Source organism: Peromyscus maniculatus, chromosome 8 (assembly GCF_049852395.1).
Source record: "Peromyscus maniculatus bairdii isolate BWxNUB_F1_BW_parent chromosome 8, HU_Pman_BW_mat_3.1, whole genome shotgun sequence".
Taxonomy (NCBI): Eukaryota; Metazoa; Chordata; class Mammalia; order Rodentia; family Cricetidae; genus Peromyscus; species Peromyscus maniculatus.
Window position 1 is genome coordinate 13,009,251 of NC_134859.1, and position 22,476 is coordinate 13,031,726.

The 22,476-nt window shown below is 50.6% G+C and overlaps 3 protein-coding genes and 1 pseudogene across 5 annotated transcripts; 3 read left to right on the forward strand and 1 right to left on the reverse strand.

Moving 5' to 3' along the window:
• Nucleotides 1–1,179: 1,179 nt before the first annotated feature.
• On the forward strand, nucleotides 1,180–1,892 carry LOC102904235 (thioredoxin-like protein 4B pseudogene; annotated as a pseudogene).
• Nucleotides 1,893–11,930: 10,038 nt separating this feature from the next.
• Pgp (phosphoglycolate phosphatase) lies at nucleotides 11,931–13,109 on the forward strand. Its single transcript, XM_006978937.4, has 2 exons — nucleotides 11,931–12,636; nucleotides 12,730–13,109. The coding sequence occupies exons 1-2, from the start codon at nucleotides 11,997–11,999 to the stop codon at nucleotides 13,053–13,055; spliced, it is 966 nt and encodes a 321-aa protein (XP_006978999.1). The 5' UTR covers nucleotides 11,931–11,996; the 3' UTR covers nucleotides 13,056–13,109.
• Nucleotides 13,110–15,133: 2,024 nt separating this feature from the next.
• Nucleotides 15,134–21,646, reverse strand: Mlst8 (MTOR associated protein MLST8). The gene is made up of 9 exons (XM_006978936.4): nucleotides 20,609–21,646; nucleotides 19,945–20,145; nucleotides 19,732–19,783; nucleotides 19,487–19,649; nucleotides 19,097–19,172; nucleotides 18,862–19,014; nucleotides 17,976–18,100; nucleotides 17,694–17,857; nucleotides 15,134–17,596 (listed from the first exon to the last, which is right to left on the reverse strand). Exons 2-9 carry the CDS (start codon nucleotides 20,071–20,073, stop codon nucleotides 17,478–17,480), a joined length of 981 nt encoding a protein of 326 aa, XP_006978998.1. The 5' UTR covers nucleotides 20,074–20,145; nucleotides 20,609–21,646; the 3' UTR covers nucleotides 15,134–17,477.
• On the forward strand, nucleotides 15,523–17,092 carry Bricd5 (BRICHOS domain containing 5). 3 transcript variants are annotated; one of them, XM_015997664.3, is made up of 6 exons: nucleotides 15,523–15,573; nucleotides 15,722–15,841; nucleotides 16,030–16,185; nucleotides 16,257–16,358; nucleotides 16,614–16,767; nucleotides 16,865–17,091. In XM_015997664.3, exons 1-6 carry the CDS (start codon nucleotides 15,523–15,525, stop codon nucleotides 16,957–16,959), a joined length of 678 nt encoding a protein of 225 aa, XP_015853150.2. In that variant the 3' UTR covers nucleotides 16,960–17,091. The 3 variants fall into 3 exon arrangements, with proteins under 3 accessions (XP_015853150.2, XP_076434127.1, XP_076434126.1); XM_076578012.1 differs by lacking the exon at nucleotides 15,523–15,573 and having other exon boundaries at nucleotides 15,707–15,841; nucleotides 16,257–16,767; nucleotides 16,865–17,092; XM_076578011.1 differs by lacking the exon at nucleotides 15,523–15,573 and having other exon boundaries at nucleotides 15,707–15,841; nucleotides 16,257–17,092.
• Nucleotides 21,647–22,476: the final 830 nt, after the last annotated feature.

Consider the following 22,476-nt stretch of genomic DNA (forward strand, 5'->3'; position numbering starts at 1 on the left):
CCACCACCACCCAGCAACTTGCTTATATCTTTTTGGCTATTATGAAATGAATAGTGTTGCTCTGAACATTCTTATATATAAGTCCCATTTATATTTTTGATTTGTTTCCAAGTTCCTTTTAATTTTATGAGATGATATTTAAGTAGCTTCTTGAAACTATTTTGTTGGATTAATCCTTTTAAGTTACCAATCATTGGGCTGATGAGATAACTGCCTGCCACCGGCCACCAAGAACCTGAGTTTGCTCCCCAGGACCAACAAAGAGGAAGTTGGCTTCTGAACTTTACATGCACCCTGTGGCGTACAACACTCACTTGCATGCACTCACACAAAAATAAAATGTAAGTTCTTCTGTCTTTGTTTTAAGATACCAATTATTAGAGGGCTCATCAGGTAAAAGCACTTCCCTCCTAGACTGATGACCTGGATTCAGTCCCTGGGACCCACATGATAGAAGGAGAGATCCAACACCCACAAGTTGTACTCTGACCTCCACATTTGTCACGGCACTTCAAGCCCACACATGTACACACAAACACACAAATAAGTAAATAAATAAATGTGCACACAACTTTAATCCCATTACTCAGGAGGTAGAGACAGGTGGATCTCTGTGATTTTGAGGCCAGCCTGGTGTACAGAGCAAGTTCCAGGACAGCCAGAGCTACACAGAAACCCTGTCTTTAAAAATAAATAAATAGGGGGCTGGAGAGATGGCTCAGAGGTTAAGAGCACTGACTGCTCTTCCAGAGGTCCTGAGTTCAATTCCCAGCAACCACATGGTGGTTCACAACCATCTATAATAAGCTCTGGTGCCCTCTTCTGGCCTTCAGGCATACATGCAGGCAGAACACTGAATACATAATAATAAATCTTAAAAAAATATTTTAAAAAATAGATAGATAGATAGATAGATAGATAGATAGATAGATAAACAGGGGGCTGGAGATGGCTCAGGAGTTAAGAGCACTGACTGCTCTTCCAGAAAACCTGGGTTCAATTCCCACCACCCACATGGCAGCTCACAACTGTCTGTAACTCCAAGAGCAGACACACATGCAGACAGAGCACCAATGCACAAAACATAAAAATAAATAATTAAAAATATAAAAAAATGGATATGGACAGTCATAGGGAAAATAGTTTTAAAATAATAAAGTCTTTAAAGAGAGAGTAAAGTGACTTCTGCTTCTAAGGGTTTGCAGGCCAAAGAAGCGTTTCTAAGCAACAGCCCAGGACTCATGCAATTCATCGAAACAGCCTGTAAACATTGCAGAATTGGTAGTGCAGGCTAACACTGGCGTCTTTCAAGATGAGCTTCCTCTTGCCCAAACTGACTAGCAAGAAAGAAGTGGACCAGGCTATCAAAAGCACTGCAGAGAAGGTGTTGGTTCTCAGGTTTGGGAGGGATGAGGACCCTGTCTGTCTGCAGCTGGATGATACTCTCTCGAAGACTTCTGCCGAATTAAGTAAAATGGCTGCTATTTACCTGGTAGATGTGGACCACACGCCAGTCTATACGCAGTACTTGGACATCAGCTACATTCCATCTACTGTGTTTTTCTTCAATGAGCAGCACATGAAAGTGGACTATGGGTCTCCCGATCACACTAAATTTGTGGGAAGCTTCAAAACCAAACAAGACTTCATGGATTTGATTGAAGTCATCTACTGGGGAGCGATGAGGGGGAAACTTATTGTCCAGAGTCCTACTGATCCCAAGAATATCCCCAAATATGACCTCCTCTATCAAGACATTTAGCACACTCACAGCTGTTGGAGATGAAAGAGTTGTGACTGGAAACAGGACCTGAACCCATAGGGCCTGCGCTCTGAAGTCCCGCAGAGACACGTTCACTGGTCCTGCAAAGCAGTTTGATGTGCTAATCAACGGCCCCTGCACAGAAGCCCCAGTGCTCCAAGGATCCACATGCCTGAGTGTCCATTCCCTGAGAGCCTCAGAGCAGTTGGGCAATAGTGTTCCGGTGGTCTTTGTAACTTCCTTTTTTCTGGACTTGTCTTTCCCCCTTAAGGTCATGCATCTTCCTAGACACTGTAAGACCAGTTTGATTACATGTCTCTATTTCTGAATGCTCGGATTAAAGGCATGAGCCACTATGTTTGGCCTAGTAAATTTATTTTATTAGGATAAAAATGAATAACAAATATGTTTGTTTTTGTTTTCAAGACAGGGTTTCTCTGTGTATCCCTGGCTGTCCTGGAACTAGCTCTGTAGACCAGGCTGGCCTCAAACTCACAGAGATCTGCTTGCCTCTGCCTCCCAAGTGCTGGGATTAAAAGTGTGTAACACACACACACACACACACACACACACACACACACACCCATGAATAACAAGTATCTTAACATAGTATATGAAAGTGCAGCAACATGTTCTGTAAAGGAAGGATGATTGATACCTTTAACTCTCTCACTTTTTTTTTTTTTTTTTTTTTTTTGAGACAGGGTTTCTCTGTGTCGCTTTGGAGCCTGTCCTGGAACTCGCTCTGTAGACCAGGCTGGCCTGGAACACACAGAGATCTGCCTGCCTCTGCCTCCCGAGTGCTGGGATTAAAGGTGTGCTCCACCACTGCTTGCTTTGCCTCTCTTTCTTAGGAAAAAAAAAACCAAAAAACTATTATTTATTTATTTAGACATATTTATTATTATTTTGTGTGTATGAGTGCTTTGCCCCATATGCAGACCTGATGCCCAAGGAGGTGAACTTACATGTGGGTACAAGGAATCGAAACTGGGCCCTTTGAAAGAACAAGTGCTCTTAACCACTGAGCCAACTCTGCAGCCTCAAAAGGTTTTAGTTGATGTGTGTGGGTGTTTTACCTGCACATCTATCCACCACATTTAAGCAGTGCCCACAATGGCCAGAAGAGGGTGTCATGTTTCATGGAACTGGAGTTACAGAAGGTTGTTAGCTACCATGTAGGGTCTAGAATTCAGACACCACCACCCCTTCCTCTGGAAGAACAACCAGTATCCTTAACCACTAAGCCATCCCTCCAGCCCCAAGGCTGGTCTACTTAAAGATTTCCAGACCAGCCAGGGCTTCCTAGTGAGACCTTGTCTAAAAAATAATAATAAATGGCCGGGCGGTGGTGGCGCACGCCTTTAATCCCAGCACTCGGGAGGCAGAGCCAGGCGGATCTCTGTGAGTTCGAGGCCAGCCTGGGCTACCAAGTGAGCTCCAGGAAAGGCGCAAAGCTACGCAGAGAAACCCTGTCTCGAAAAACCAACAATAATAATAATAATAATAATAATAATAATAATAATAATAATAAATGATCCTACCAGCTATGGAATTTTTTGTTCAAAATGTAATCCATTATCTCCATTTTGTTGTTTTCAAAAGTGAAGTGAGCTGTATGTGTGTACATGTGTGTACAGTTGTGGAAGCCAGAGGGCGTCAGAGGGCCTCCTCCACCCCTCTTCACCTTATTCCCTTAGGATAAAATCTCTCACCATTTTTTGGCTAGGCTGGCAGCTAGACAGCCTCAGTGATCCTCTCGTCTCTGCCTCCTCCGCCAGCACTGGCATCACAAGTGTCCACGGACACGCTCAGTTTAGCTCTTTATAAACTTACATCCTCATGCTTGAACAGAAAGTCTTCTTTCGTTTGTTTTTTTGCTTTGTTTTGGCCCTGGTTGTCCTGAAACTCACTCTACAGACCAGGATGGCCTTGAACTCACAGAGATCTGCCTTCCTCTGCTTCCTGAGTGCTGGGGTTAAAGGTGTGCGCCACCACTGCCAGCTGCAAGTCTTCTTACCCACTAAGCCATGTCTACAGCCCCATCCTCTTTATTGTGCGGATGAAAGGCCTGAAGTATACAGCTGTCGGGATACCTCCCCCAGGACTGCTCTCAGGACTCCAATCCAGGCTGGGAGCTGAGAGAACTCTGCTAGCCTAGTGACTCCCCAGGAACCAGCAGGATGAAGTCTGAGATTCTGGGCGGGTCAGACCCAGTCTCCGGGAAAGATGACACCAAGTACCAGGGAGAGCAGTGGGTTCCTCAGCAGGAAGCAGGCAGCTTTGCCCTTGGAAGGGCACTGAGCTAGGTTGTTTCCATGTTGTGATGTCAATTTGGGAGAATGAGACCTGGGACCTTTGGCTTGGTAGCAGCTGGGATGAATAAGAAACAGCTAAGGTCATCCCCGCTCAGGATGGGATACACTAATGGTGGAACTGCCTACTGCAGGCAGATCACTATCACTATGTTTTATCAGAGTATGTATTTCAAAAGGACCTCTGCCTGCCACCCGGGACTTCAGGGCCTAGCCAAAGCAGGAACTGAGCTCAGGAAGTGATGGGCTCCTCCAGATAGAGCTCTCTGAGAAGGGCAAATGAGAGAAGTAGCTGGTTGGGCTGGGTTTGTATGTTTTGTTTAGTTGGTTGGTAGGGTGGGTTTTGTTTGTTTGATTTGTTGTACTCGAGAGCTTTCAGGGAAGAGATGAGCCCAGAATCCTGGAATCCTTCCCTTAAAGATATACTGAAGAGTTGAAAAGCCAGCATCCAGGGAATATTGGAGGGAACACTGTCAAGAGAGAGGGTGAGTAGGACATGGGGATGTCCACCTATAATTCTAGCACTTGGGAGGCTAAGACCAGAGGATCACAGTGAACTTGAAGCTACATAATAACGTGTTTACCAGCCCGGGTTACATAGGAAGAAGCCCCTATCTCACATAAGAAACAGAAAACAACTGGGGTGGGGAATTGAAATAAAAACCAATGGGAGATGACTTGGGCATAGGTAAACATGCAGCTAGCCCAAGAAGACAGACAGTCTGCTGTGTGGGCACTCAAAGGCAGATTCCTACTTGGCCACTCCCTAGAGGTCAAACAGGGGACCTTGACTATCGTGTCCTGGGTCCGTGTAGTTCAGGAACAGGTCACTCAGTTAGCAGGCAGCACAGACAGACTCCCTTACCTCAGATGGCCTCCTGTCCTGGACAAGTGTTGATGTTCCATGGTCATGATAGACAGGGACTCAAAAGTCCTCCTTTTTAATTTTTTTGGGAGGCGCTGAGACAGGGATTCCTTATTTAGCCCCTAGAACTACCTCTGTAGACCAGGCTGGCCTTGAGTTCACAAAGGTCCGCCTACCTCTGCCTCCACAGTGCTGGGATCAAAGGCATGCACCACCACCGCCGCCGCCGCCACCACCACCACCGGCTCTTTAATTTTTTAAATTGGAGAATTTTTCTTTCCAGAGAGAACACAGATTTATTAAGGAAGAAAATTATCAAAACCCCTGAGAACGGGAGTGGTTCCGAGGAAGGAGTGCCTGTTCTTTTCCATTGTGATCGGATCTTGATAAACTGTTGTAGCTGCTCTCAACCTTCTAGGATTTGGCCTGACTTCAGATGTACCTTACATAACTAATCCATGTAGAAAAAGAGTGTGCCCCTCCCCCACAAGATTTTATATATCTGAAGCTGGCCTTGAACTCCCTATGTAGTAAATGATGACCTTGAACTTATTACTTTTTAGATTTATTTATGATTGTTTTGCTGTATGTATGTGTGAATATACCATTTCTGTACCTGGTAGATGTCCTCAGAGGCACTGAGTCCCCTAGAACTGTAATTAAAGACACTTATAAACCACCATGTGGGTCCTGGGAAGTGAACCTGGGTCCTCCACAAGAGCAACAGTGCTTTTAACCACTAAGCCATCCTTCCAGCCCTTCTGATCCTCTTGCCCCCACTTTCCAAGTTCTGGTATTGTAGGTTTTTGCTGGGGATGGGACTCAGGTCCTATCATGCTAGGCAAGCACTCTATCACTGAGCTGTCTCCTCAACCCCTGTTGTTTTACTTTGTAGCTGCATGCTGGCCTGGAACTCCCAGAGATCCTTCTGCTGGGCAAGCAAGATGGCTAAGCAGGTAAAAGCACTTGCCACACAAGCTTGCCATAGTGAGTTTGATCCCTGGAATTCAGTGATGGTAGAGAACCAGCTTTTAAAAGTTGTCCTCTGACCTCCATGTGCTCACTCCATGGTGTTCATGTACTTACACTCACTCATACACACCATGTACACATCATATTCATATTCTCTCTCTCTCTCTCTCTCTCTCTCTCTCTCTCTCTCTCTCTCACACACACACACACACACACACACACACACACACACACACACACACACAGAGTAAAAAAAAAAAAAAATGAGGAGCCAAGTGTGGTGGTACACACTTTTAATCTCAGCACTCGGGAGGCAGAAGCCTGTGAGTTCAAGCCCATCTTGGTCTACATAATAAGACACTATATCAAAAAAATAAAATAACGCCAGGTGGTGCTGGTGGTGGTGGTGACGGTGACATACACACCTTTAATCCTAGGACTGGGGAGGTAGAGGCAGGCAGATCTCTGAGTTCGAGGCCAGCCTGGTCTACAGAGTGAGTTCCAGGACAGCCAGGGTTACACAGAGAAATCCTATCTTGAAACAAAACAAAACTAATTAATAATAAATAAATACAATAAACCATCTTGCCTCAAATTCCCGAGCTCTGGGATTATTAATTGTGAGCCACTACGCATAGCCATGGCCCTCCTTTGTCCTTAGATCACTGAAGCACTAACACTGATAATAACGCCTACATGTGTTCTAAAGCACTGGACACTCATGCAACTATTACAATTAGTGTTTCTGGGCCAAGTGGTGGTGGCACATGCCTTTAATCCCAGCACTCGGGAGGCAGAGCCAGGCGGATCTCTGTGAGTTCAAGGCCAGCCTGGTCTACAGAGTGAGTTCCAGGAAAAGGCGCAAAGCTACACAGAGAAACCCTGTCTTGAAAAAAACCAAAACAAAAAACAATTATTGTCTCTGTATTAGTACTTAATTTTAATCTCATCACTGTGATCAATACCTGACAAGCAGAATTGACCATCGTAAGAAGGGTTTACTTTGGCTCCTAATTTGATGGAACACTCCATAATGGCAGCAGGAATGGTTGGTGGTGTAGCTCAGTTGATAGAATGCTTTCCTAGAATGCAGAAGCCTTAGGTTCAATATCCATCGTTGGATAAACCAGGCATGGTGTCTTATGCCTGTAATTTTAGCAGTGAGGAAATGAAGGCAGGAAGGCAAGAGGATCAGAAACTAAAGATTCTCCTCAGCAATGCCACCAGCTCTAAGACGCCCTTGGATACATGAGATTCTGTCTAAAACAAAACCAGCTCAGGGTGGTTGTGCATGCCTTTAATACCAGCACTCAGGAGGCAAAGCCAGGGAGATCTCTGTGAGTTCGAGGCCAGCCTGGTCTTTAGATCGAGTTCTAGGATAGCCAGGGCTACACAGAGAAACCCTGTCTCAAACAAACAAACCCCCCCAGCAATAACAATGAAGATCAACTATCACAGTCTATCCTATACCATTGCCTGTACCACTTACGGCATGTTCCTCACGTGGGAGGCCATGACACTGGTGCCATCTGCTAGAGGATATATACTGAGTACCAACTGTGCCACTCCACCATGAAGGCCACTGTCCCCTCCAGACTCCTCCAGGACCTTATCCACAGCCATCTTCTCTCCTCTGTACTTCTTCTACTCCGCAGGCTGTCCCTTTCACTCAGCAGGTGTGGCAGTGTTCAGTTTTGGAGTCGAGTGGGTTTCATCCCCGTTCTGCGCTCTGTAGCTGGCGGCTCTTCACTGCTCAGTTTCCTCACTGTGACACAGGTGTACTAACAGTAGTTGCTTCTCAGGACTGTCCTGTGATTCTGACGGCAGGAGCGGGGCTGGTTGTCTGCATACTTACTGAGTACCAAGTATAAACCAAGGCAATCAGGTCAGTGTTTCAGAATCTGGTCCCATCTATACGCAACTGGCATTCTCCATTGTGGCCTGTACACCAATCAACTTGGGGGTTTTAAGTGATAAAATCAGCATTTGTAATCTTTTATTAGGTGCAGCTCTTCTCAGGGTCAGCACAGCTCCCTAAATAAATGTGAAATCGGGGGGACGAAGGAGTTCTCCTAGGTAGTATGTACTTCAGGCAGGAACCCTACAGTCCCTGCCCTCCAAGGCTGTGGTCCTTGTCCTTCAGGTTTTCCAGGCCAGCAGAGATAGGATGTTCCATAAATAGGACCCTTAGTAGTATTGAGGTCATTGGGTTTGTCTGATGAGTTTGAAGGTAGAAGTGATTCAGAAAAAAACTAGGGAGAACTGGGGTTCAAGAGCAAAGTACAATGTTGACACACTGGGAATTGAGAGTCTTCATGGCACAGTGTAGGCCCTCAGGAAACTGGGAACTGCTGTTATTCTGACACCTAGTCTTGTCAAAGTGATACTGGTACCACATCTCCCTATGTCCTAACAACTTCACTCCAAATGATACACCCAAGATATGGGAACATATGTCCACACATTCATACATGTTCAAGAATCTTCACAAGGACATTACAAGAGCCTTAAACTAGAAATGACCGAGTGTTCATCAACAAGAAAACAGATAAAACCACAGGTTTTTACAATGGCCCAATAAATAATTCAATAAAAATTAAAAGTAAACTGAGGATGGATTTCACAGGCATTATGTTGAGTTAAGCATTATAACCAAGGGTACCTCTCACTTGTAAGATGGTCCTAGAGTGGACATGGCAGCTCATGCCTGTAATGCCAGCACTTAGAAGGCTGAGGCAGGAGGACTGCCAATTCCAGGCCAGCCCAGGCGACAGAGTAGAAAGTTTATGTCTTGGAAAACAAACAAACAAAAGGGGCCTGGGGGTGTGGCTCATTGACAGAGGTTTGCCTGGCATGCACACTATCTGTGGCACATATCTGTGATCTCAACTCTTGGGAGACACAGACAGAACAGAAGTTCAAGGTCACCCTCAGTTACATATAGAATTGAGGCTGGCCTCAGTTTTATAAAGCCCCGTCTCCAAACAAACAAACAGGACCAGTGAGATGGCACTTATAGTCAAGTCTGCCAAGCTGAGTTGGATCCCTAGGACCCACTGGGTGAGAGGAAAGAACTGACCCCTGCAAGGTGTCCTCTGACCTCCACATGCCATGGCATGGGCACATATGCACTAAATTAAAAGAGAGAGAGAGAGAGAGAGAGAGAGAGAGAAAAGGATTTCAAAAGATTTTATACACACACACACACACACACACACACACACACACACACACACACACATTATTATGTTTGTTGAGACAGGGTTTCTCTGTGTAACAGCACTGGCTGTTCTGAAATTTGCTTTGCAGACCAGGATGACCTTACAGAGACCCTTCTACCTCTGCCTCCGAGTCCTGAGATTAAAGATGTGGGCCACCATGCTGGCCATTCTGTTCTTAGCACCTGAATGAGAGCTTACAACAGCCTGGAACTTCAGTTCCAGAGGAGCTCACTTCTTCTGGTCTTCAAGGTCACCACAAATGTAGGCAAACACTCATACGCAGAAAATAAAAAATAAATCTTCAAACATATTACTTTTAATTATGTGTGGGTATGTGCATGTGTATGTAGGTGTCCACAGAGGCCAGAAGAAGCCCCCAAGCCCTTGCAGCTGGAGTTACAGGCACTTGTGAACTGCCCAACTTGAGTGCTTGGGAATTGAACTCAGGGTGTTCTGCAAGAGGAGTAGAGAACCGGGGGGTGGGGGTGGGGGTGGGGGGGGTGGAGGTTGTGGGGGGATGGGAACATGAGGGATCAGATTGGTCCAGTTGGGGGAGGTATGGAGGGGGAGAGTAATGAAAGAGATATCTTGATAGAGGGGGCTATTTGGGGTTTAGGGAGAAACCTGGTGTCAGGAAAACTCCCAGGAATCCACAAGGATGGCCTCAGCTAAGACTCTTTCAGCTAAGACCTTTGGAGAGGGTGCCTGAACTGGCCTTCTCCTAAAATCAGATTGGCGACTACCCTAATTGTCATCAGAGAGTCCTCACCCAGTAACTGATGGAAGCAGATGCAGAGATCCACAGCCAAGCACTGGGCCAAGCTCCAGGAGTCCAGTTGACAAGAGGGAGGAGGGATTGTATGAGCAAGGGGAAGTCAAGATCACGACAGGAGAACCCACAGAGACAGCTGACCTGAGCTAGTGGGAGATCACAGACTCTGGACTGACAGCTAGAGAGCCTGCATTGGACCGACCTAGACTCTCTGCATGTGGGTGACAGTTGTGTAGCTTGATCTGTTTGTGGGGCCCCAGCAGTGGGATCAGGAACATGAGCCTGATCCCCATTCTGGGATGCCTGGCCCAGCCTTGATGCAGGGGGGGGAACTTGGTTCTCCTTCAACTTGATAAGCCATGCTTTGTTGACTCTCACGGGAGGTCTGTCCTTTTTTAAATGGAGGGGGTGGGATTAGATGGAGGGGAGGGGAGGGAACAGGAAGAGAGGAGGGAGGGGAAACTGGTTCGTATGTAAAAATAAATGAAAAAATTTTAAAAATAATATATAATTATTAAAAAGAAAAAGGAGTGTAGAACCAGCCTGCCTCCATCGTAGGCTTAAAAGCCATCTTATAGTAAAGACAAACTGGGTCAGTCGCTATTTATGATTAAATCTGTTTCTCAAGGATTGGGCTATGCCCACTTGTGATCTTAACTGCACATGGTTCTGTACCGCCTGTTCCAGGAATGGCAATCACGTCTTTGTTTCCCACGTTGTTTACAACCTCTTGCACCCCTACCTTTGTTTCCAAAGGTTAGATGACCACCGTGACCACCTTGTTGTGCCTACCCTGCACCCATGTCTTTGTTTCAGGAGGTCGTTAGGACCTTGTGTTCTGTTACTATAACCTGACCTATTTAGCCTGCCAAATCTCCCATTTGGAAACCCCATACCCCTGAGCTTTATAAAAGCCTGGTTTTCCACACATCCAATGCTGACCTCTCGAACCCTGCCTTAGGGGGAGGCAGCCCATGTACACGAATAAAAAAGCTTGGTTTAATTAATTGTTTGCTTTAGTTAATTTGGCCAGGATGATCTGGGTCTGTGGTATTTCTCCTCCTGTTTCTGGGATTAACAGAGTATGATCTTTAATCGAAATTCCTCTAGTCCAAAGGCAAAAATTTTAAAAAGACTAGAACAAACAAATTAGAGTGAATATATAATCGAAGCCAGAAATGTGGTTGGGGGATATCCGTTATTGACCAGATAGTAATACAAGAGGACTTTTGTGAAATGTTGGAATTATGCTATATCTGATACTTGACACATGAGCATATTAATATGTAAAAATTGATCTGTACTTAAGCCCATCATTGTATACTATGTCTCAATAAAAGTACTACTAGTTGATGAGGACGATGAGAGCTACCAACTGCTGAGTATCATACTGTAGGCAATGTCCCCCTGGATCTGAATCCCACTGCTTTGCCATTACTGGTTCATGTCACTTCGAGGTCCTGGGAAAGCGTCTTGAAGAACTGAAGGTGGGAAAGCAAGTACCTTTGGGAAAGGAAGTTCCCAAAGACTAAAAGGCTCAAGCGCCTTCGCCTTCGTGTAAGGCGCTTACGTGACTGCGGTGCTGGTGGCCCCTCCCGCCGTGCTCCTGCAGATGGCCCCGCCCAAGCAAGGCCTCCAGAAGAAGTAGCCAATCAGCAGCCGGCCTGGCCCGGGGTCACTGACCTGGAGTCTCCGTCACCTAGGCTGACCACCAGTTTCCAATGAGCGAGCTACCCCGCGGCCGTCCACGATCAGCCGCCTTATGTCCCGTGCCATTCGCGGCCCGCAGCGTTTCCGCAGAGTACGCTTTACCCTTGCCGGTTGGCGCCGTGCCAGCCAATCACTGGGGTTTCCGGGCCAGGCAGCCAATGGCCGGCCGCCTCCGCGCCGGCCTCGCGACGGTTGCGGCTATGCGCCTTGCTGCTCGCGGGAGACGGCGATGGATTGGCGCAAGCAGGGGCCAATGGGCGGTGCGCGCGAGGAGCGGGGCCAATGAGCGTCCCAGAGGCGGGGCGGGCGCCGCGGCGGGCGGCTGCGAGGAGCGGCCGGTAGTGGTGGCGGCGGTGGCGGGTGGCGGCAGCGGTCGGCCATGGCGGAGGCGGAGGCCGGCGGCGACGAAGTCCGCTGCGTGCGGCTGAACGCCGAGCGGGCCAAGGTACTGCTGGCCGACGTAGACACGCTGCTGTTCGACTGCGATGGCGTGCTGTGGCGCGGCGAGACGGCTGTGCCCGGCGCGCCGGAGACTCTGCGGGCGCTGCGGGCCCGCGGCAAGCGCCTGGGCTTCATCACCAACAACAGCAGCAAGACTCGCAGGGCCTACGCGGAGAAGCTAAGGAGCTTGGGTTTCGGCGGCCCGGTGGGACCCGACGCGGGCCTCGAGGTCTTCGGCACGGCCTACTGCAGCGCGCTCTATCTGCGCCAGCGCCTGGCCGGCGTGCCGGACCCCAAGGCCTACGTGCTGGGCAGCCCGGCCTTAGCCGCCGAGCTGGAGGCCGTGGGTGTCTCCAGCGTGGGCGTGGGCCCGGAGGCGTTGGAAGGCGAAGGCCCGGGCGACTGGCTGGCCGCGCCGCTCGAACCCGACGTGCGCGCGGTAGTGGTGGGCTTCGACCCACACTTCAACTACATGAAACTCACCAAGGCCGTGCGGTACCTGCAGCAGCCCGACTGCCTGTTCGTGGGCACCAACATGGACAACCGGCTCCCGCTGGAGAACGGCCGTTTCCTTTCGGGTCCGTGCGCCTAGGGGCTGGAGGTTGGAGGGCGGGCCCAGCCCTTCCGTGTCTTCTGACCCCCAGCGTCCCCTTCCCTCCCTCGCCCTGCAGGTACCGGCTGTCTGGTGCGAGCCGTGGAGATGGCCGCCCAGCGCCAGGCGGACATCATCGGGAAGCCTAGCCGCTTCATCTTCGACTGCGTGTCCCAGGAGTATGGCATCAACCCGGACCGCACCGTCATGGTGGGAGACCGCCTGGACACAGACATCCTCCTGGGCACCACCTGTAGCATGAAGACTATCCTGACCCTCACCGGAGTCTCCAGTCTTGAGGATGTGAAGACTAATCAGGAAAGTGACTGCATGTACAAGAAGAAAATGGTCCCTGACTTTTATGTTGACAGCATAGCCGACCTCTTGCCTGCCCTTCAAGGTTAAAGATCTAGAATCTTTAATCTCTGGAATAAAAAAAAAAAAAAGAAAGAAAGAAAATCAGTTACCTAAATTAATAGGTGGGGCTTACAAATGGCTGTTAGGTTGCTACAGGTTAATTGGAGTTAAGCAAAGGCAGTAGTTAACCTTGTAAGTAAACTTTGGGGGCGGGGTGTTGTTTACAGATGATTGTATTTTAAGATGCACTTTTAAACCTGGAAGGCATTATGGGGTGGGTCCTGGGCTTTATATGTATTGGCATGGGTGGGCATAGCGTCTCCCCAGGATTCAGGTTACCTGAAGTGGGTCAAGGGTTTTGTGTCGTGCTTTATACTGAAAAAATGTTTTCAGAGCTCAGACCCTGGGATGGGCGAAGAGGAAAGGAAGGGCTCTTAATGAGACATGTGTACCCACCAAAAACTGGGGTTTCCCCCAGTGTCATCCTACAGCAGAGAAGCCTACTGCTGTGCCTCAGTTCCTCACCTGCAGGGTGGGGGTGGAGGAAGCTACTCCCAGGTGGGATTACTGTTGTTGGGGTTTAATATGCTGCCCTTGACAACTTCCACTCGCCCCTACTTCCTTGAAAACCTCTTTGATGTCACAATTGTCTGTTTCAGATGCCCAGCACTACAGCCCTCATGCACAGTAACAGCCTAGCTAAATTGTGGCTCTCGTGTGAATTTAAACCCACGTGTCTCACTGAGTGTGGTCTGCTGAGCAGCCCAAGCGGGTATGGATGCTTGCACTGAACTCCATACTGCTGTACAGGGATCTTAAAACAGTGTTTAATTTAAAAAAAAAAAAAAAAATTTTTTTTTCTTAATCTACTGAACAACATTGTCCAGTGTGGAATTGGATCTTAAGTGTATGGATTCATAGCTGTGCTGACCCAAGGGTAAATCCAACTGAAGAAATCTCATACCCCAGTCAGCAGCATAGCTCATGTGCAAGCCAAGGATTGCCTTGTTTCCCAGAGTGCCCTCTGGGTGTGGAAGGAAAGAAGTCCTGAGAATAGTCGTCTCTAACACCACATCCACCCCCTTGCTGTGTCCTTTGGGTTGTGGCGGGGTTATGGTGGTGCTCCACAAAACCATGTTTCCAGCCAGAAGACCCACCTCACCAACCGCTGGCTTCTCGGCATCTCTGGCCTTTTCCTCTGCTCTGCAAGTCTGACCTTTAGCGTCTGCTGAGCAGACTGGACAGCATTGCTGGGGCAAACCCAGGAAGCTGTTCCTTTTGGCCTAGTCCTTCCTTCCTGGCACCTTGCCCTGTACCAAGTGGCTACTCATGATCACAGCACTTCACCTGTTCACCAGGTTCTCAACAATAAAATGTATCCCATGGCTGAAGCTGCTCCCAGGTCAAGGGTGGCTGGGAGTGGAATAGTGCCATAATTCCACTGACGGCGATACCTGTGACACTGGCGGGGCAGAGCCTCTGTGAGGGTGGCTCTGAGTCTGAACGAACAGACCTGTTACGGCGTCATCACCACATTAGGAGCACTCAGCAGGTGCAGCAGCAAGGAATGCCCCTTCTCCTGAGCAGGAGCCCGAGAAGCTGTGTGTGTGTTACACTGCTGGCTTGTTTCACTATGTGAACTCAAATGCACATTAAACTCTCAAACCCACACTGCCTTCCTCTATCTGTTTTGAATAGCAGCTGTCTAGCCATGGGTGGGGAGCAAGGCAGGAATACTTAGGGTAGGCTGGGGTCCCAGCTCCTAATCTCACACAGTAGACATGACCACTGCAGCCCCACCCTTCTTGTGAGGAACAGGCCCTGAAGAAACAGGAAGTATTAGCATGAAACCAGAGTAGAATAAAGCTCCTGGGTAAAATGTGTGGCTGTGTGTACAGCTGGGCTGTCATGTCAGATAGCTAGACAGAACAGTTAACAGCCTGGTTAGAGAAAACAGCATAGGGGACAGGCTGGCCTAGACCCTGCTGTGCAGCAGGCCGTTTCTGGTCCAGCCTGGAGCCCACTTGTCGCACACAGGAATATCCGCAGCCCCATCTGGTGTTAACAGGGTCTGGAGAGAGGCTTGGGAGTTTGTGACGGAAGTAAGAAAGCAATTAGCCTCGTACTGATGGTTCATTGAGCATTTATTGATGGTTCATGTGTCCATGTCAGGGGTCCAGAGATAACAGACTCCCAAGAAAAAAGTGCCCAACCAGACATCATCCTGAACAAGACCTAGCCAGTTGTTCTGACTTCCCACCAAGGCCCTGCTTTCACCTGCTCACAGAAACCATGTTCTGTGTAGGCCAGCTGTCCAGAGACATGCCTGGTGACCAGTAATCACTGGGAGAGAGGGCTGTCCTGGCTCTGACCCGGGCTATCAGATACTGGAAGGAAGCAGTGGAATCAGGAGGGGAGGATACAGTTTGACTCATCAAAGGCATCCTGAGGTTTCCCTGGCTGACTCCTCCAAGGGGCCGGAGACAATCGGTGCATTGTCAGCAGGGGCTGTAGCATGGAGCCAGGGCACATCCACACTGAGAGCCTCAGGTCCAGGCTTGTTGAGGTAAGTGTCTCTACCACCCCCACTCAAGGACCCAGGGATAGATACCCAGGAGACAGGAGTGTTACCATCCACCATCAACCCTTTCCCTGAGGAAGTGGGCTCCCTGGTCTCTAACCCAGAGGCCCCACTGACAGTAATGTGCCCCCAGGTGAAGACTAAAACCTGCCCTAGGGGCTGGAGAGCTGCAGGCCTGCTGCTACTGCTGACACTGGCCACTGCAGGGGCCCTAGCTGGAGGGCTTCTTGGCTTCCTGTACAGCCCTCCCAAGGTGAGCCACTCCTCAAGCCCAGGGGTATACGGAGTGGGACGGGGGCAAGGAGGCCAGTACCTGTTAGTCCTCCCATAGGGCCAGGCCTAAACACCAGCCTTGAGCAGACCGAGAACCAGAAGAAACAAAGGCCTACTCTGGTGGTGTGGAAATACAGATGTCAGGGCTGAATTCCAAATACCCCTTAGCCATTGTTGCAGATGCTCCAAAAGACCTTCTCAAGCTCCAGGGTGCCCTGGCCCAACCAAACCACTCTCGTGGACGTGGCCCAGAACATGGCAACTATCGTGGTGTCTCCGCTTCAGAGCAACCACAGCTGGGCCGTGCTGTTCGACGGGCAAAGTGTGAGTGGGCTTGGGAGGGGGACGGAGTGGAGGTGTCGGGGTGGCCCTGACTTACCTATCTGTCTTCCCAGGGCTACATCTGCTACCGCCCTGCAGAGCACCAGGCCTGCTTCCTCCGTCTGATGGAAGCCCAAGATTGGGAGACCCTACGGCTGCTGGTGAACACTTCCAGGGTGAGCAGTACTGCTTGGCTTGCCGCCCCTCCCACCCACCCCCAAGGCCAGGGGACAAACAAAAGGTCCTCTGTGCAGCCCGGCTGGGCCAGCCAAGGCTCTGGTTTCAGGGGAACAGAAAGCTCTATCTTCCCCTCACTAAGGCTGTTGACAGGAGCAGGTGGAAGGGCCATCAGGCTGGGGGGGAACATGGATGCCCCACCCAGCCAGGACCAAGGAAGCACTGTATGGTGGCCCACTAGAGTCTTTCTGCAGGCCCAAGAATCCCGTGTACCTGGCCAGGACACCCACTATGCCCAGGAGCTGCTGGCAGTTTTGGGGGGCCATACTGTGGACCCTGCCCAAGTGGGAGCTTCGGTGCGACACCTTTGCGTGGACACTCCCATCTACTGGGCCCGACGAGCAGAGGGTGAGTTGGGGTGGGCTGAGCGAAGAAGAGGCCTATGGCTCCTGCAGGACAGTACTGGGTGGGAGCCCTTGGGACTCATGAGTTCCCTTCTCCCCAGGGCCCCAGAGACAGCGGCTGATCTACCTCTGCATTGACATCTGCTTCCCGAGCAACATCTGTGTGTCCGTCTGCTTTTATTACCTTCCAGACTAAGCCCCCTACCGAGCCCTCATGGCCTTTGGTCCCACTGGCCACTCCTGTCCCTACAGGTCAGCAAGCTGGTCAGGTCACCAGCACCAACAAAGGGCAGCTGACAGTGGGGACAAATAAACCCAGATTACCCGGCCATAGTGGTGATTTCTGGGGGCCTCAGGACCTTTACAGGGGTAGAGAGGGACCAAAGTGGGGGGTAACATACCTGGGAAACAGGCACCAACCTCAGATCTCAACCGTTCCAAGCCCTCTGGGTCTAAGGGAGAGAAGACTCCCAGTCCAGGCCCATGGAGTCTGGCTTAGTGAGCCTTCTGACAACAAGCTGGGCATGGAGAGTCCCAGGGTAGAGTGGCCAACAGTCTAGGTTGGCCAAAGGGGGCCAGGGTAGTCTGGTCAGGTCCAGCTGGCCTGACATGCAGAGGCTGACCTGAGAGGCCAGGATATTGTTCAGGTACATCCACTTAGAGCCACTATACCAGGCAGTTCTGACTGCCCAACGCAGCCTCAAGGGGTAGAGGCTAACCCAGCACGCTGTCATTGAAGGCCAAGCAGACGACAGCTTTCTGATGGCCACCATACTCTCTCTTGATCTCTCCAGTCTCTACACACCAGAGCCGGGCCAGGTTGTCAGAGGAAGCTGTAAGAAGGGATCAGGCAGAAGGAAAGCAGCAGCCATGAATGACCTCTCCAGAGAGAGGCCTAGGCAACCGGGGGGACAGGAGGGCAGGGCTCACCTGTGACTATGTACTGGGAGTCCCCTGAGAAGGCACAGCCCCACATCCAGCCACGGGATGACTCTCCAGGGTTACTGCTCTTGATGCTGAGCTCGGTCATCAGGGAGAAGTTGGATGTCCTCCAAATTTTACACGTCTGGTCAGCTGAACAGGTAGCAAGGAGCCTGGGGTTGGACATTGGGTATCTCAGCAGCTACTACTACCCTGTATCCACTTACCACACACCAGGTAGTGTCCCCAGCCCCTGCATACGCCCCCTCCCCCCAGGACCCTAACACGCACGTGGAGTCAGGGCTGAAGCGGCACTGCAGGGCATAGCGCGTGTGGGCTGGGATCTTGGTCTTGGGAATGAGCTGAGTCACCTCGTCACCAATGCCTCCCGTCAGGTTCCAGACATAGCAGTTTCCCTATAGGATAGGAGGGCAGTCGTTCAAACCCAGACCCTCAGCTCTGGCCTTGGACCCAGGGACGCCTGGGCCAGGGTAGGAAGATCGGCATCTTGGGTCAGATCTATAGAAAGCTTGGCCCCAACAGGGAACAATGCCCAGCCAGCCAAAAGCAGGAGGCCACACAGGCTAAGGACTTAAACGCAGCTCCCTTGAGGCTGCTGCTGGCCAACAGAGATGTGCAGGAGAGGAGGTGGTAAGGAGGGCACCCAAACAGAAGATGTAACAACCCAAGGCTGGGAAGCAGGAGTGCGAGGATGGGGAACAAGTGATGTTCCAGGATTTAAAAGGAGAAAATGAGACTAGAGGTGAAAGCAGGGATCAAACCAAAGCATCCTGCAGTCCATGAGGAGGAGCCAGAGCATCTTAAGAACAGTGCAGCCTGCCATAAGGCTAAAGGATACTTCTACAGTTGAAGGAGAACAAACCAGGTTTCCCAGGAAGGCCACAGAGAAGTTTGTCAGTATCAGGGAAGATCAAAGTCATGGACTGGAACATAAAAGAAAAGGAGGAATAACCGGCCCTGAGAAATACTGGTTGAGGTGCCTAGTGTGAGGGGTAGGTAGGCTATGGCAGACAGCAAGGTGGACATCAGGAGTGGTACCCAAGTGCCTGACTTTGGGAGCTGGGTGGAAAACTTAGGCCTGAGGGGCAACCAGGGAATCAAGTCCTCTGCAGAAGATGAGGGACTGGGTGCTACTGCACCCAATCCCAGCACTCACAGCACTATTGACGGCTGCCATGTAGCTGGCATCGGGGTCAATGTGGGCAGACGTGATGGAAACCTCAGGCTCAGGGATCAGCTGCTCGTTGTGGTCTGTCTTCAGGTCCCAGATGTGGATAGCACCGCTCTGGTCACCCACAATGAGTTCTGCCTGGGATGTAGTGGGGGTAAGATGTGGCACTGTCTCTGCCCTCCAAAGCCCCTAGGTACCTGGCCCCATGAGTGCTTCTCACCTGGTTGGGATGCAGACACACGCAATTAATGGGTGCATTCACCTGGAAGATACGCTGGCATTGCAGGTTCCGGGACCTGTGGGGAGTCAGGGTTACCAGTGTCCCACCAAAAGCCCCCATTCCCTGCTAGGAAGAGTTGCTTCCACCTTAGGAGCTTGTGGAATTTGGCTCTTGCGCACAGATGGCGGTGTGAGCCCAGTAAAGGGAATGAAGGTCCGGCCTCTAGCCTGAAGGCAGGGCTGGCTCTCTGATGTCCACCTTGCTTTCCTTCTTCCCTCAAACACCCACTCAAAGCCCCCTTGATTGGTCTGTTCATAGAATACCCGCCCAAGGCAATCCCCTGGCTGCCCTCTCCCCAGGCAGCCATCCTCTCCAGCCCGTGTACAACACCTGAGGTCCCAGATTCGAGCCGTGCAGTCCTCCCCGCCCGTGTACATCCAGCGGCCATCCTCGTGAAAGCCCACAGATGCAATGTTCTTATTGACTCCGTCATAACTGATGATGGGGTTGGGGTTATTGGAGTTGAGATCATACATGCGGATATGTTGGTAACCTAGGGACACAGTCTGAATTGAAGCATGGGTGCCAGGCAGTCCTGCCACCAGGCAAGGGCAGAGGTCAAGAATCTTAGGTACCTGCAGCAGCAATCATGCTTCGGTCTGGTGTGATCTCCAATGCATTCACCTGCTGAGTATGTTAAGGGTGATAGGAAGGGAACCCTGGAAAGGGAGGCCTTGGGGCCATAGGCCATCAAGACCTCCACGACCTGGCCTGAGTTTCCCTGGGCACTTGTCATTCATACTTAATCCTGGCCAGCACCACCCTGCCTGCTCCCAAGTGGAGGATACCGAGTCCTGATGCTGCACTGTCCGAGTGCAGATGCCACTATGCGCCTGCCAAAAGCGCACGGTGTGGTCATAGCCTGCAGTTGCCAAGATGACAGGGTCACTGCCCACCGTGCCTGGGGTGGTGTTCATCGTTTGACAGCAGGGGAAATGAGGCCTGCGCTGGGCCAAGAGCTGATAGGCAAGGTCCACAGGTCAGAACATCTACAGGAAAAGACGTGTGTATGAGAAAACAATCTGCACACTACACAGAGTATTATCTCTTTAAAGATGAGAAAAACGAGAGAGGCGACTCAGCTCCTCTGCTTCCTTGCATGCGCATGCATTCTTTCAGCTTCACCAGCAGGGATGGAGACATTACCCCGCCTGCAGCCAGCAGGAGGCAGTCACACATAGAGGGCAATCACAGGGGCGCCGGCTGCCGCAAGGGTAGGCAACGCATGCGCAGGGCCACTTGGGGAAAAGCCGGGCAACGCGGCTGCTGCTGCGCATGCGTAGCTGACCGGCATTGGGATCTGATGGGTGGGGGCACTATGTGGCAAGACCCCCGAGCTCCCCTGTGCTGTGCGGGCCGCCCTGGCTCTGTCCTACCAGCTTGATTACCCCGACCGCACCCTCCTAGCCACCCAGCGGCTGGTACGCAGCCCTTGTCCCGCGGCCTCCGTACCTTACACACGCTCAGCACTCTGCCTTGGTCCAGGACTGCGAGGCGAGCAGGAGCGAATCGATAGAAGCCGGGCAGAACCTAGAGTTATCGATAGCCGCTCAAGGCGAGACCATGAGTCCGGGGAGCGGGGGAGTTGACAGTGATACCAAAGTTCTGAAACGAGGAACTGCAGAATCGGTCACGCGCGGAGTGGGCGTCAGCCGCGACCCCAGCCTTGTGCTCACTGGACATCACAGCCATGGTGCGGGTGCCTGTTTCCAGGCTCGGTTCCCAGGAAGATTGCACTGTCGTTGTCCCCCACCCCTGCACACATATACAATCCCCTACCCTACCTATCAAGCTACAATTTCCAGGCAAATACAAAACTTTCAGATTTAAAAAAAAAAATTATTTTGTATAAGCATATCTCAAACCTTGTACTAAAAGAATTACTTTCTTACAAGAAGTTCAAATGCAACTGGGCATTCTGTACTTCTGTTTGCTTTATCTGGTAACCCTAGTCTGGGCCTTTTCAGACCTGTCCAGCCCCAGTCTGACCCTCAGTGCATACAAGTTCGCCTAGGAACTCCTGTAAAACTGCAGATTCTCATACCTCCATTTTTTGGGGGGCGGGGGGGAGTACAGGGGTTCGAGACAGTTTCTCTGTGTAGTTTTGGTGCCTGCCCTGGCACTCACTCTGTAGACCAGGCTGACCTCGAACTCACAGAGATCTCCCTGGCTCTGCCTCCCCAGTGCTGGGATTAAAGGCGTGTGCCATCAAGCCCGGCGTCTCCATTTTTTATTACAGCCCTCCGAACTCCACGAAGTTAGCCTTGTTTTCCCATGATTCCTTCCCACGGAACCTATAGATGGGGCTGCAAACCCCTTTTTCTTCTGAACACAGAAAGGTTGAGTCCAGATCCTCGGCTAAAGCCAATTCCTGTCCATGCATCCAGGTCCTTGATCATAGACATCCTTCCCCCCCACCCCATACCTTTTCCCAGGCCCTCTTTACTTTTACCTCCTTAGCTTGTTCTCTGTCTCTGTCTCTCTCTCTCTGTCTCTCAGGTTTTTTTTTCTTTTCTTTTTTTTTTTTTTTTTGAGTTTCTCCGTGCTAGCCTCGAACTCACAGAGATCCACCTGCCTCTACCTCCTGAGATTAAAGATTCCACCACCGACACCTGGCTTTGTTTTTTTCAACCAGGGTTTGTCTGGTATCCCACAGTGGCCTCAAACTTATGTAGGCAGGATGACCTTGAACTTTAAGTGCCCTGTCCCTCACCGTAGGCTTTGCACATGCTAGGCAAGTACACTACCATCGGAGTGTCAATGCTAATTCCGGCCTCCCCTTACTTAGCGTTTTAGAACTAAAAACAATCGCAATACTCCTTCCAGCTCAACTCTCTCCTCCAAAGAGCTGTCCTCACCGTGTTGGTAGCTCCACTTGCCACCTCCCCCTCATTCCTCAGCTTTACCCACAGCTCTTTGGGGAAATTCCTCAAGGCCACTGCCCAGCTTAAGCTGCCAAGCCCGGTAGATACTTTCTTTCCACCTCTTGACCCTTGTGTACTGTGGATGACAGGAAATCTCATCTCCTCCTTTGTGCCCTAGTACCAGTACCCGATCTACCTCAGTGGGCTCTCTTCCTTTCCCCTCCCCCTCCTGACACGCTCCCCTTTTCTCTTTGCCTGTGGCTTCCTATGCCATCTTTAGTCTGGTGTCCCACCACTTTCATCTCCAACTTCCAGGCTCTTGAAACACATCCAGTTCTCTGTTAAATATGGCACACAGCCGGGCGGTGGTGGCGCACGCCTTTAATCCCAGCACTCGGGAGGCAGAGCCAGGCGGATCTCTGTGAGTTCGAGGCCAGCCTGGGCTACCAAGTGAGC

What these genes read in the sequence shown, in the direction of transcription:
- Pgp (XM_006978937.4), top strand. Translation starts at nt 11,997, where the DNA reads ATGGCGGAGGCGGAGGCCGGCGGCGACGAAGTCCGCTGCGTGCGGCTG. An exon ending in GAACGGCCGTTTCCTTTCGG is followed by an intron (nt 12,637 to 12,729) that starts GTCCGTGCGCCT and finishes CTCGCCCTGCAG; the next exon opens with GTACCGGCTGTCTGGTGCGA.
- Bricd5 (XM_076578011.1), top strand. Translation starts at nt 15,710, where the DNA reads ATGTGCCCCCAGGTGAAGACTAAAACCTGCCCTAGGGGCTGGAGAGCT. An exon ending in TCCTGTACAGCCCTCCCAAG is followed by an intron (nt 15,842 to 16,029) that starts GTGAGCCACTCC and finishes AATACCCCTTAG; the next exon opens with CCATTGTTGCAGATGCTCCA. An exon ending in TGCTGTTCGACGGGCAAAGT is followed by an intron (nt 16,186 to 16,256) that starts GTGAGTGGGCTT and finishes CTGTCTTCCCAG; the next exon opens with GGCTACATCTGCTACCGCCC.
- Mlst8 (XM_006978936.4), bottom strand. Translation starts at nt 20,073, where the DNA reads ATGAACACCACCCCAGGCACGGTGGGCAGTGACCCTGTCATCTTGGCA. An exon ending in CAGTGCAGCATCAGGACTCG is followed by an intron (nt 19,784 to 19,944) that starts GTATCCTCCACT and finishes TAACATACTCAG; the next exon opens with CAGGTGAATGCATTGGAGAT. An exon ending in TGTGTCTGCATCCCAACCAG is followed by an intron (nt 19,015 to 19,096) that starts GTGAGAAGCACT and finishes ACTACATCCCAG; the next exon opens with GCAGAACTCATTGTGGGTGA.